The 14,726-nt window shown below is 40.6% G+C and overlaps 1 protein-coding gene across 2 annotated transcripts in view; it reads right to left on the bottom strand.

The window, feature by feature from the left end:
* Positions 1-2,383: 2,383 nt before the first annotated feature.
* CCDC57 (coiled-coil domain containing 57) overlaps positions 2,384-14,726 on the bottom strand; it is a 62,855-nt gene continuing 50,512 nt past the window's right edge. For both annotated transcript variants that reach the window (XM_058169495.1, XM_058169496.1), the window contains one exon: positions 2,384-2,727. In XM_058169495.1, coding sequence (XP_058025478.1) covers positions 2,528-2,727 — 200 coding nt within the window. In that variant the 3' untranslated portion in view covers positions 2,384-2,527. The remainder of the gene's footprint in view (positions 2,728-14,726) is intronic.

Genomic DNA, 14,726 nt, shown 5'->3' with positions numbered 1-14,726 from the left:
AAAATTAATTAGGCAAGTTTATCCCTTTAGACTTTCGGCCCAGCACTTTGCCAGACGAGTCTAATTGGCCGCAGGCGCTCTTCCTAAGGAAACGGCTGGTGTCCTAGGAGATCAACGCCAGTCGCGCTGCTTGTCTCGCTACACTCTGACCGAGTTCTTTCTCTAAAACCCGGCTAAAATGAAATACACAAAAGAACACATTTCTTTCGGGGCCCTGGGTCATTGATAGGAGTGCCCAATCAGAAAGCCGAGAGATGTAGGCGTGGTTGCTCTTCTACCAATCCCAGAGGCTGTGTGGGTGTTGCTAGGAGATAGGGTGATATGGTGACTGTATTTAGGGGGACGGGTCTGTTTAGGAAATGAAGCTGTTGGTGATGCAAGAAGAGCTTGTGAATTGTGGCTTATTTCAGGTCATTCACCTCAGAAGAGTACGAGCTTTCTGGGTTACTACCGTTCAGTCTTTCAAGTGGACTCCAGATTGCTTCAATCCAATTTCCAGGGATTTTATTCCTGCTGCATGGAACAATATAGGCCCAAGAAACGGTTAAATGTCCTTTAATAGTGCCCGACTGTTCTTACTTCTTTTGTCTTTCTAGATTTGCTTTATGATAGAGTGTAGGATCATCTGACTAGGATTAAGAATTTATACTATCTTGTTAGCTGCTTTTGTATTCTGCTGGTTATCTTTTTAAGTGTGGCTTTCTCCATCTCTTCGGTATGTTTGTGAGCTCCTAACTTATTCATAGATTTGTGCTTGCTTGGCCCAAATGTAATACTCCCCACTCTTTATAAAAGCAACACAGGTTAGAAGTGTCCTCCATCAAAGCTTAAACTATAATTAAATGTAGCAGTCTTTAAAGTGCCACAGAACTCTTTGTGATTGAATTTTACCCAGAGTGTAGTAGAGAGCAGAAAAATGTTCAGTGTGAATTTGACAGGCTGAAGCTGAGTCACTTTTTGAAAGATGATGTTACTTATTGGACACTATATTTTGAACATAAGTGGAGTATAGTAAGCTGGGAAAGCACAGTTCAAATCCCTATTTATGAATCGTTTATAAGATTTTTGCCTGTATTTCAGTTCCTCAGTCTGGTGGCCTTCTGGCGCATTGAAATATAATTCCCACCATTCCCAATCAGCATGGACATCATGCTGTTAGGCGTGCTATGCATTATGCTGTTATGAAGACTCACTTCTGTTTCTATGAATTCTCTGCAGGTTTTTAAAGCATGTTTGTACATTTTTATCTAAAATCATGTAACATTGCAATTTCAAGGAATCCATTGTTTCTTTTTATAATGCATTACTGTTAATTGAATGTATTATTAAAATATATTAAAATAACCTTTGCTATGTCATGTGTCAATTTCCTTTCCTCCAGTAATTCTATTTATTTAAACCATTTATTCCTATTTTTTGCAGGAACAAACATTTAGATTTTAGGTTTCAAAAGATCTGGAGAGTGTCTAGTGCAGTTTTCCTCAGCCTAGTGTCCTCCAGATACATTGGACGATTATCCCAACAGCATGAGACTGTCCCATTGTGATGGCATTCTTGAGGTATAGGCACTTTGAATGGTTAATCATATCTTGTTTATAGTTAATACTTTTTATTATTTAATTAAGTAATTAGTAATTAGTATTTATTGCAAGACTGTTGGACCTGTGATTATATCTCTGATGCTATCAGACTTTGAGTACCCTTTTCGGAGTTTCCAGATTGATGCTTCTATTAATGCCCTTGGCCAGTGTTTCTTAAAGTGTGATCCTAGGTTCTTTAAAGGTCCCCCAAGACACTCTTAGGTCTTTATTTTTTATTTTATAATAAGTTATCACATTTTAAATGACACATATTCCTCACAGCGGGGCTTTGTGCCAGGCTGTGTTGAAAAATAATACATTAAAATCCCATCAAACAATCACAGTTGTGAGATGTAGTAGAGAATGTATCAATTTTAAGTGGAAAGAGGCCTGAGAACAAAACTGCCCTAGGCCAAGAATCCTTCATCCGAGGCTTCAGAATTTCCAACACCTGTGTCATAAAACACTATATATAATTAGTCTGTAGAATGCGGAGATGAACAAACCCAGTAAATACAAATAGTATATGTGTTATCCTATGACACAAAACCTTTATAACACATTTTCTGGATGTAGTGGCCCAATAAGGAGAGATACCAAGTGCAGATGGCTGAAAATATGTGAAATCAAATACAGGGAAGAGTCCATGTTCACAACTATTGTGTAATCATGGAGGAGCAATTATCCATCATTGGGTAGATAGGTGCTGTCAAGTGAATCTTAGTAATTATGGTTATGAGCAACCATGGTTAAAGGAAATACATTATTTTGGGTAGACTTTTACATTTTATTCAATGCAGAAAAAAAGAGCATGTTTGATATTGAATAATATGAGATTAGTGATATCAATGCAGCTGACAGACTAATATTTAAACTATTTTATATCTTAATAAAAACAAAGAATCTCAGCATACTTTACAAAGAAAATTTAATAGTTTAGTGAAATCTCAGTCCTTTATATTGTAATTGCGGATTTTAGTTATTCGTTGAAATTTTTGGGGTTTGTTGGATTGAATATAAGGTGATTTTTTTGGTTTTAGCCTTGATTGAACATCAAACTTTGTCCCCTTGACAGTCAGTGGATCTACTTGTGCTTTTCTTGGAGATTCTTCAATTCTTTTGGGTTCATTGATAATCTGGCATTTTTCTACAAATCAGAAAAGATAAAGGAAATTAATAGCATTTTCACACAATGCCAATACAAGTAATACTGAGAAAAGAGCATTTTTTCACTCCCATTTGTCACTGCCAGCTTTGAAGACAGCTGGTGGCATTAATGTTGGCTTTAGATTAAGTCAAATTAGCATTGTGTATGGCCACAAACTTTATATAGAGACAATGCATTATCTCTGTATGTCTCTCTCTCTCTCCTCCCTCTCTCCCTCCCTCCTACCCTCCCTCTCGCATTCTCACAGAACTGGTAAGGGAGAATATGGCTGCTTCGTTTACTCATTAATATTTCAGGTTACTTTCATATAACTGAAACCAAGCTATTATTCCATTCAATAAAAATACATAGATTAGACCCAATAAATTACAAGCTTATTAGTTTAGTCAATGTAATAAGTAGACCATATGCCAGGTTTCTATATTCAAACGACTGGATTGTGTTCAAAGCAATGTTATTCCTGAGGTGCAGGCTGGTTTTAGAGGGCAATGTTCAGCTCCAGACTATGATCTTGTCCTTCACCATTTGGCTGAAAAATACTCTGCTTCTCCCCCACACCCCACCACTGCCCAATGTTCCCTGTTTTGCAACCTTAGTTGCAAAAGTCAGCTCTTGAATTTATTCCAAGGGATAGAGAAACTGTGGAAAGATTAAGGCGATACACCATTGGCAAAAAGCTGCTTTTACTTATCCAGTCTCTCTAACTCCTCTCTGAGAGTTCGATGTTATTATATTTTATCTTTTTTTAAATTATAACTTAAGGTCGTTCCTAATACTCCCACCTTCTATTTTGTCCATAATAGCAATCCTATGAAGTAGGTTGAGTTGAGAAAGTGGCCCAAAGTGACCCAGCTACCTTAGACGTCCATCTTTCTGAAGCTGTTCCAACTTACAGATGTTGAAGGAAGGTGACATATTAGCCCTCTTACTTTTTAACTTCTATATAAATCAAATCCTTCAGGCACTTATGCTCCTTGCTCACCACCCTCCCCTAGTAGTAGAATGAGCAATTCTGCCACTTTTATGACATTGTAGTCATCATTTTCTTCGACAAGAATGAAAAAGGCCTTTTTGTATTTAGAAGAAAGGTTATAGATACCCTCAATTAATAATGACAACTGGAACTAATGCAGTTGTTAAACAACATGGTTGTAAAGCTCAACATCATCTGACCACATAGCTTAGCGATGGCAGTTCTGCCCCTTCCAATTGCCTTCATTAAGCAAATGTCATGATGTCATTAAGCGTGATGTCATGTGATCACCATTGATAACCACTTGTTAGCTTCCCCACTGACTTTTCTTCTCAAAAGCCAGCAATGATGGTCACAAATAATGATCCTTTGACAGTGGGATGCTGCAATGTTGTAACTGTGAGCCAGTTACAAAGCACCCGGATTGCAATCATATGACAAAGAGGATGCTGCAATGGCTTCAACTACAAGGACTGGTTCTAAGAAGTATCATTTGTTCATCACTGTTGTAAATTTGAACAATTGCTCAATGAATGGCCATTAAAATCCATAAATAGGTGATTAATGGGACTCCCATTAAATGGTTATATATAGGTAGTCCTTGATTTACAACCATTCTTTTACTGACCATTTGAAGTTACAATGGCACTGAAAAAAGTGACTTATGACAGTTTTTCACATTTATGATCATGACAGCCTCCCCATTGTTATATGATCAAAATTCAGATGCTTGACAACTGACTCACATTTATGACACTTGCAGTGTCCCAGGGTCATGTAATCAACTTTTACGACTTTCTGACAAGCCAAGTCAACAGGGAAGCCAGATTCACTTAACAATCATGTTACTAACTTCACAACTTCACTTAACAACTGTGTCAAGAAAGTCGTAAAATGGGGCAAAAATAACTTAACAAGTGTCTTGCTTAGTAACAGAAATGTTGGGCTCTATTGTAGTTATAAGTTCAGGACTACCTGTACACTAAATGCCTAGAAATGTTGTACCATACTTCTTTATCTTGGACTGCAGATCTCAGTATAGTTTCACTATCAGAGTTTCATTCAAAGTGACATTATATCACTGTGGACAGTATGGTTGTCTTACTGTTCCTCAGGTTTCTTTTAATATTAGGTTCAGGTTTTTTTTTATTAAAGCCTTTGAATCAGAAGATAAAAGGTAACCCAGACGGAAAGTAAGGAAGAAAAAAGTGCATAAAAGAAAAGTGCAAGAAAAGGAAAAGGATTAAGGATTTTTATTAATTTTTATTAAAACTTGTAAACCAGAAGTTAAAAGCTAACATGAATTACTATTATAAAGCAAGGAAGTTAAAAGAAAAATAAATAAAAGAAAAAGGAAAAGGTACAAGAAAAGGAAAAAAGTTAAGTGGTTCTTTGGTTTCTTCTTTCTACTGAAATCTTTTTTCTCTATTTGAATACTCTATAAACTATTCAAATTAAGTTTATTAGAGCCATTCTCGTAATTCCAAAATGTATTAAGAATGCTACCTTATATTTGGAGATGAGTTTGACTTTTGTAGATATTACAGCTTGGTCCTATTCTTCTGTTTTTCATTAAAATAGGCAGGAGGAATAGATTGTGAAGATAGCAAAATTAGCAAAAATGGCAAAACTGATCTCTTTGATCAGTGATAAAACAGTTAAGTACTTTTATAAGACTGGAAAGCGTTTTGCTAAAAATGGAAAAAAGGTGAAATGATTATTTCTGGACATGGACATGACTGAAAAAGGACTGAATAAAGAGGCTAAAGGGACTATTTTAATATGAAAGAGGGATAAGGAGTTTGTAACTGATAAAAAGAAGGTTGGAAATAGGTTTTTTTCCTTTAAGTTTAACTGTGTTTTCTGTACTTTTTTCTTCTCTTATATTTCTATATTTGTCTTTGAACTATGTAAAATTCTCAATAAAAATTATATTAATTCTCCATTTATTTGATCCTTGGTACTGTTTTAAATTAATATGACTTCAGAAGGCTATTGACAAAATCCATTCATTAGGTTTCGCAATATAAAACCTAAGCTCATGAGGCTTTGAAAATGCCAGAAGGGGTCTCCAGCAACAGATCTGTGACACTGACCTTCAAACCAATCTAAGCCTAATGTCCAGTCCTACAATTTGGGAGATTCTTTTATAAGACTTTGTGCCAGCTTCCTATTTATCATCCATTATAACAATGACATTTCATAGGCCTTTACTTAGCATTGCCCTCAGCAGTCATCTTTGGACACTATACACTATATGGATACCTTATATGCCAGCAGCTATACCCATATGGGGATGGCTCATCAGAGTCACTGAGCCACTGCCCCTTTGATCTTTCCTTTAAACAATTTTGCATTATATGTATATGTTTATTCTTGGCTATATTTACTCGCTCTACATTCACCTTGTAGGTTTTATATTGCTATTTTTGGGCTTTGTTTAATTTGATTTGTGGTTCTAGCCTATCATGGAGGAAAGGCAAAGCATTAAGAAAAGCTGAATGTAAGATACATATCTGGATGTTTGATTGTCAAAAGCCATAAGTGTACATATCTAGAGCTAGGTCTATACAGGTAGTCTTCGACTTATAACCATTCGTTTAGTGACTGAAGTTACAATGTCATTAAAAAAGTGACTTATGAACAGTTTCCACTCTTATGATAGCTGTAACATTCCCATGGTTAGGTGATCAAAATTTGGGCACTTGGCAACTGGCATGTATTTATGACAGTTGCACTGTCCCGGGGTCATGTGACAACCATTTTTATAAACTTCCCAGACGGCTTCCGGCAAGCAAAATCAATTGGGGAGAGGGAGTTAAATTCCCTTAACAACAAGTAATTCACTTAAAAAACTGTGGCAAGAAAAGTCATAAAATGCAGCAAAGCTCACTTAACAACTACCTTGCTTAGCAACAGAAATTTGGGGCTTAATAGTGATCATGTCAAAAACTACTTGTATCCCAAGTACTGTATAGTACACAGATATGCATATAAAATCAAAGTCCTTAGATATCATTCAATCTATTTTTTATGACCACTCTTTCACATGAAAACTTTAATCTGTACAGAACTGGTATGGTTCTATGAGAGCTGAGAATCTGCATTTCCTCATTTCTTACTGGCTTAAACTCATTTTCCAATAATGCACTGGCCCATTAATTTTCTTTGATGTCTTTTCATCAAGATGGAAGTAAAAATCTCAGCTATGTTATTCTGGCCTTGCTAATCTATTCTTTGTTGCTCTGAGATGAAGATATTTTTTTAAAGCTGAAATCTGTGAAAAAAATCTCTGATGTTGCATAGCAGATGGATTTTATGCTACAGCCAACTCTCAGTGGTGGGTTCAAATTTGATTTATATCTGTAAACTATTCAAGTTTCATTGCTTGGCATAACAGAACCTTTGCTTTGGCTCGTTTCAATGCCTTATTCTCAGCAGTACAAAATGGGAAATACAGTAGATGATGCCCTTGCGAAAATCCTATTTCATGTATTTTTCCTCTGCTTTTTCTACAGCAATTTATGTGCAGACATGCTTTTGACATAACAGCCAAATCTGTTATGAGTGAGAGACATTTTGTTTCCTAATCACAAACTGGGATGCTACCATTACCAGTGTTGATCTATGTGCATCAGCAGCGATTTTCATCAGAAGCCATAAAATGTCCTAATCCTGGGGATGTCCTAATCATGGAGATGACACCATGACACAGTTCTTTACTATTTTATAATATTTTCATTTCATGTCATTAATTTATTTCTATCTTTGTGTTTTGTATTATATTATGGCTTTATATCTTTTATTCAATTGTTTCTTTTCTCCATTTTTAAAATCTTAACTTTAATACAGCTGTTAGCCTGCTTCCATGTTTTTACCTTGCTGACAAATGATCACAATTAAGTAAAATGGACTTTGAAATTCACATATGAGCAGATACATATGTATTGAGAGCTCATCTGATATTTAGCACCAGCTCCAACTGTACCCATTCATGATCCCTGGCAATAAAATTAACTTTGATCACACAGCATTTCCCTGAACCACAGAATATAAATGATGAATTGTTAAAATCCATTCTGTTACTACTGTTCCTATAATCTAGATAACTCTCTTTTATATTTACTTGTGCTGATTTTACTGGCAGGAACTGTTAAGTACAGAAATCACATCAGAATAAGTTAATATTTGTACTTCTCTTGGGAGATGAGAATCTTACATAACAGAGAACAAAACTGCATGCAGAGAGTCCAAAAGGAGTACGCATCTCTACTGGTTAATATTCTACCCAGCCCTCTCATTGTCTGGTCCTTTACCCACATGAGACGGAAAAAAGTGTTGAAATTTTGACCCACAGAGATGATTACGTATGACCCAATAAAATTTAGCCAATAATAATGAACGATTTTAAAAGTGGATCAGTTTTCATCATACGGGTTTAAATATTGCAGCGAAATATGTATTGCAATTATGACTATCTCTTATTTTTCAATCTTTTTTATAATTTGCTCAAGGCTTGGAACTCTAAAAATAAAACCCTAGCACAGTTATAGTAATTCAGTTATTATTGTTTCATTTGATCTTTATATTGATGTTATCTGTTTAATTATGTTTGTCAATTAAGTAGCTGTCTTAAGAGTTAACATAAATCGGTATTCAAACAAGTAAGGCAAGTCAGTCTGGGAAGCATATAATTTAATTTATAGGAATGATGGTGCAATTATTCTAGGGCATATTGTGTACACAATTATGTACATAAAGAACAAATCAGTGGTGATATTCAGCTGATTTGCACCAGTTCAGGCAAACCGGTAGTGAAAATTTTGAGCAGTTCGGAGAACTGGCAAATCCTACCACTGGCTGGCTCTACTCCTGCCCACTTGATGCTCGCTCCTGCCCGCTCCTGCCCGCTCGCCCCTGCCCGTTTGCCGCTCGTCCTCGCCCGCCCACTGCTCACCCCTGCCCACCGCTCACCCTGCTCACTCACCCTGCCCCACCCAGTCACTTCTCATCTTGCCTCCCTGGCATAACTATTGCTTCTATTTGGCTCCTTGCTTGCCTTAACCACATTGTCTCTGCAGGCCAGCCAGCTTGCCTGCCTTCCCACGCGGTGCCCGTAGCCCAACTGACCTGCCCTGATTGGGCTGGGTAAGGCTGCGAGTCGCGGTCTAGCTAGCTCCTTCCCACAGTTCCACGTGACAGCGCCAGGTTGCCTGCCTTTATTGGGCCTACCATGCTGGTCATGTGGCCCACCTTATATCTGGGCCTCGCCTGTTCTGCTCACCACGGCTGCTTGGATGTCAGTTTTGGAAGCCATACTAGGCCAAAGGCTTCCCCGCTGCCACTTCCTCCTGTGTGGGAAAGTAGGACGGGGGAGTTCAGTAGAAGGGGCCATTAGACATAATAACATTCTTCCTGCCGGTCAAGGTCAGGCCAGGACTGCATCTGGAAAAGGAGTGGTCGGAGTGATGTCTCGAGATGGGACGGTTGGTGATTGGAGCATGTGATCGGCAGAGGGCTCGGGGTGGTGGTTTTGGAATGTGTTTTTCTGAGGGAAGATGCGGATCTCCCAGATCCGGATATTCCCCAGTTGTGCCAGTTTACCTATCTTAGTAAAAGAACTTTAAAAGATGCTGACTTCGGAGTCTTTACAGCAAAGGGGGGGTTTTCTGGAACATTGACATTGAGAAGGTAAGGTGCTTGGCTGAAGGGCCACCTCGGGGTAGACATGGTGAGGCTCAGCCACCTTTCAGGCTTGGCTCTCACCAATCACCATCCTTCTGCCCGTATTCCACCCACTCTCCCTTTGCCTCAGTTCGGGGGATGTGCCAGTCCCCGGCTCTGGCCTTCCGGGGGCCTCCTCCCACATGCCATCCAGTCTCCCTTTGCCTCGGGTTGGGGGGACGCGCTAGTCCCTGGCTCTGGTATTTCCAGAGCCGCCTCCTGCATGCTGCCCACTCGCCATTTGCCATAGGTCACCCCGTTTCCCCTCCTTCAGAGGCTCCGGCCCTTAATCTCCCTGCTTCCTCCCTCACGACCCCTTCTTTCTTCGTCTTGTGACTTTACCTTCCTCCTATGGCTGATGGCAGAGGTGAAGGCCCTGAGCCGTCACCGCTCGGCTCCCTTCCAGCCCACATCTCTCCCCCTTTGTCACAAAATGCCTGCACCCGCCTCTTTTTTTTTTTGATGTGAGAAGCCTCCAGCCGCTGCTCTTTGACAGCACAAGCAGTCTCTAGCCGCTGCTGCCGGCTCAGTTCCGGCTGGGAAAGAGCGGCGACTGGAAGCTACTCGCACCAGCAAAGAGACAACAGCTTTGGATGTTTTCAGACGTTTTCTGGGCTCAAAAACGCCCAAAACATGACCAAAACCCAGCCTGAAAAATGGCAGATGGAAATGCCCCATTTTCCGTCTCCACCCCAGCCTTGCAGTTTCAAGCCCAGGCTATTGCATATTGCATGCTTTTCACTCCAAGCAGCCTGGGCTTGAAAACGCATGGCTGGGGCAGAGGAGCAGTCCTCCTTAACAAGCTCCAAAACTGCTCCAAGCCTGGGCTCCTTGTGGGCACTGGAAGTACTGTCCTTCCCCGCCCAGTCAGCCTGCGTTCCCCTCTCACTCCAGGCACTAATTCCCCCAATGCCCCACGCATACAACCCCCCAAAATTTTCCGCAGGGAGAAAAGGCACACTGAGGCTTTTTAAGGCATGCAAATTGCAATATGCTAAGCTCTCTGGCTTCCTCACACGAGCGTGGAAGAAAATTGGACGCTGCAGCCAGAACTGTGCTTAGAGCAGCGCAGCAGCATGTCCAGGCACTCAATCTACTCCTCAAGCTCCCAATGCCCGAACTGGCAAGCTGCAAGAGAGATTCTTCATTGTGCTGGTGAGTATGTACGATATGGACAGAGTGGGTAAATTTCCTTCCCCCACCACCTCCCCATCGTGATCCAACGTGGTGCAGACAGTTGAATGGAAGCGGAAAACAGGCCATTTCCATCAGCCCTTCTCTTTTTTTCCCCCTAGCCTCCTTTTGCCAGCATGCACTAGGCAGGCTTGGCAGGCAGTTGCACTCTTTAGATGGGCTTTTGTCAGCCCAAGAGAGGGGGGGAGAAGGGGCTCAAATGGTACCTAGAAATTATCCTGTCTCTGCAGCATTGGCCCACCTGCACCGACCCACCTTGCCATGAGTGACATAGAGTTGGCCACACTCACACCCACTGCCACACCCACTGCCACATGCCCACCAAGCCATGCCCACCAAGCCACGCCCACAGAACCGGTAGTAAAAAAAATGTGAATCCCACCACTGGATCTATTCCTTTTCAGGTCACTGACTCGCAGAATGTCCACATTCAGTCTTGATGTTTTTGCTTTTCTCTAATAGCAACATGAACATGTCCCATAGTTTTTATATGGTATGTCCTGATAACATTGTTTTCATTTCACTATCGGCCCACATAAACAATACTTTAAGTACTGTTCCTCTTTTCACACAATTTTTGCCATGGATACAATGTGGTTACCTCACTGAGCATTTGGTTGCGTGACATGAGGTTGGAACATGCATTTCTGGCTGCCATAAATATATCCTCTCCTCTATAGTTCCAGGCACTGCCCTCTATAACCATTTTGACTTGAACTGCAGGTGAGACCAGATATACGGTTTCCACAGATATATCTTCCCATGTAATGTCTGACTGGTATTTCAGAAATGTCTTCCAACAAAGGGTTTTTTTCATGATTGAACTATTCATTGTATTTTAGGGCAGTGGGAGGACACTATTTTGCCAAAGTTTATACTTGTTTGCTTATCCCATGGGCCGCCTTCAGATGTTACTACTGTAACCACTTGCTGTCAGCATAGCCATTCCTCTGCAGCTTTTATTGACTGTTCTCTCCCACTTCATCTCTTGCTCTTTCTCATCTTTTTAGCCTGACAGGTCATAAATGCAATAGAAAGATATTGGGTGTGGGATAGAATTCTCCAATGTTCCTTACAATGCTCTGAATCTGTGAACTTTCACATAGAATATTTTTGAACGCAGCTTTAGTGCTATCTTGAAAAAGTATTAGACTTTTTTCAAAAATATTCAGAAATAGTCTGTTTAACAAGCCACGAGTGTGAGACAGGGAGGGAGCTTCCTCTAGAAGACTGGGAGAACTCCTTCCTACTCCATCCCACAACCCCTCTCCACAACTGCAATTTGTCTGGAAATTCCAGCCAATTGGAGTCACAAATTTGAAGACATAGAACATGTCATTTTAGGCTGCCTCTTCCATTCACTTTGCTACATTCTACATTGCCTATATGCAGATCTTGAAAGCAAGATAAGAGGGTAAACACTATTCCCAAAGCAGATTACCTAATGCCAAGCCCTCCATAGTAGGCACTAGCTGAATACCCATGCTCCACTACGAAACTATGTGATCGGGCTTGATAAATTGACACTTACAGCTTGAAAATTAATGAGTAGTTACGATCGGCCTCTCCTCTCCCCTTCTCTCCCTCAGCCTTGTCCCACATAAGCCTTCCCTATCCTATCCCCTTCTCTCCCTCAGGCTTTCCCCACAGAAGCCTCCCCTATTCTATCCCCTTTTCTTCCTCAGCCTTGCCCCACAGAAGCCTCCACTATCCTATCCCCTTCTCTCCCTCAGCCTTGCCCCACAGAAGTCTCCCCTATCCTATCCCCTTCTCTCCCTCAGCCTTGCCCCACAGAAGCCTTCCCTATCCTATCCCCTGGTTGCTGCTGTGAAAGTAAAACTGAAAGTGAAACTCCTGTCCTCTGCTTGTGTTTTGCATTTGGAACAGATTTCTTTTCAGGTGGGGAGGGGGAGTAGAACTCCTTAGCATCAGAGGCCTGTTTGGAAAGTGAAACAGTATTTGCTGTGTGAGCAAGAAGGAGACAGGAAGGAGCCTGGCCGTGGCTTAGCTCAAGTGTTCTGTATTAAAGCTGCTTTCTGCTGCGAAAGTAAAACTGAAAGCGAAACTCCTCTGCTTGTGTTTTGCATCTGGAACAGATTTCTTTTCAGGTGTGGAGGGGGAATAGAACTCCTTAGCATCAGAGCATGTTAATCATAAGAAATACTAATGCTCTGATGGTCATTTTGATAAATCCTTTTTACTCCATCTCAGACACACCAACAACATTCAAGCCTCCTACAACTGACCCCATCCCATTGGGTTCACAACCCCCAGTGATCACAGAAAAGGAAGTGCAGGACCTATTTAACAGACAAAAGCCAGGAAAAGCTCCAGGCCCAGACAAGATAACTCCTTCTTGCTTAAAAGTCTGTGCTGACCAACTGGCCCCCATCTTCACCCATATCTTCAATAAATCACTAGAGATGTGCTATGTTCCTTCTTGCTTCAAATGCTCTACCATCATCCCAGTGCCAAAGAAGCCCACCATCAAGGAACTGAATGACTACAAACCAGTTGCTTTAACGTCTGTAGTCATCAAAACCTTTGAACGTCTGTAGTCATCAAAACCTTTGAAAGGCTAGTGCTTTCCTACTTGAAAACCATCACGGATCTGCTGTTAGACCCCTTGCAATTTGCATACCGAGCAAATAGATCAACAGATGATGCTGTTAATATGGCTCTGCACTACATCCTACAACATCTTGAATCTCCAAAGACCTATGCAAGGGTCCTCTATGTAGACTTTAGTTCAGCATTCAATACCATCATTCCAGACACTCTTCTAACTAAGCTAAACCAGCTACAGGTACCTGAACAGATTTGTAAGTGGATCACAAGCTTCCTAACAAACAGGAAGCAGCAGGTGAAGCTAAACAGGATCACATCAGATACCTGTACAATTAGCACAGGCCCCCCCAAGGCTGTATGCTCTCCCCACTTCTCTTCTCTCTGTATACCAATAACTGCATCTCCAACCATCCATCTGTTAAACTACTGAAGTTTGCAGATGACACAACAGTGATTGGTCTCATTCAAGACAATGATGAATCCGCATATAGACAGGAGGTCGAACGACTAGCCTTGTGGTGCGACTGAAACAATCTGGAACTGAACACACTCAAAACCGTAGAAATGGTGGTAGACTTTAAGAGAAACCCTTCCATGCTTCCACCTCTCACAATACAAGACAACATAGTATCAACAGTAGAAATCTTCAAATTTCTAGGTTCTACCTTATTGCAAGATCTAAAATGGACAGCTAACATCAAAAACATCATCAAAAAAGGACAACAAAGAATGTTCTTTCTGCGCCAACTCAGAAAGCTCAAACTGCCCAAGGAGCTGCTGATCCAGTTCTACAGAGGAATTATTGATCTGTCATTTGCACCTCTATAACTGTCTGGTTTGGTTCTGCAACCCACAAGAAAGACACAGACTTCAGAGGATAATTAGAACTGCAGAAAAAATAATTGCTACCAACCTGTAGCAATTGAGGACCTGTATACTGCACGAATCAAGAAGAGGGCCGTGAAAATATTTACAGATCCCTCATATCCTGGACATAAACTGTTTCAACTCCTACCCTCAAAATGACGCTATAGAGCACTGCACACCAGAACAACTAGACACAAGAACAGTTTTTTCCCCGAACGCCATCACTCTGCTAAACAAATAATTCCCTCAACACTGTCAAACTATTTACTAAATCTGCACTACTATTAATGTTCTCATTGTTCCCATCACCCATCTCCTTCCAATTACGACTATATGACTGTAACTTTGTTACTGGTAATCCTTATGATTTATATTGATATTGATTGTTTCCTGATTGCTTATTTGTACCCTATGACTATCATTAAGTGTTGTAAATGTTGAACCTTGATGAAGGTATCTTTTCTTTTATGTACACTGAGAGCATATGCACCAAGACAAATTCCTTGTGTGTCCAATCAGACTTGGCCAATAAAAAAAATCTATTCTATTCTATTCTATCCTTTTTTAGTGAGCACCTAGAAGCCAAGAGGAACACACGTGGCAAATTTCAAGTTTGTAGGCTTTACGGTTCTTGAGATTTCATGATTATGGC

The sequence above is a fragment of the Ahaetulla prasina genome, chromosome 2, assembly GCF_028640845.1.
Source record: "Ahaetulla prasina isolate Xishuangbanna chromosome 2, ASM2864084v1, whole genome shotgun sequence".
Classification (NCBI taxonomy): Eukaryota; Metazoa; Chordata; class Lepidosauria; order Squamata; family Colubridae; genus Ahaetulla; species Ahaetulla prasina.
This window is presented reverse-complemented; position numbering and strand designations above follow the sequence as displayed.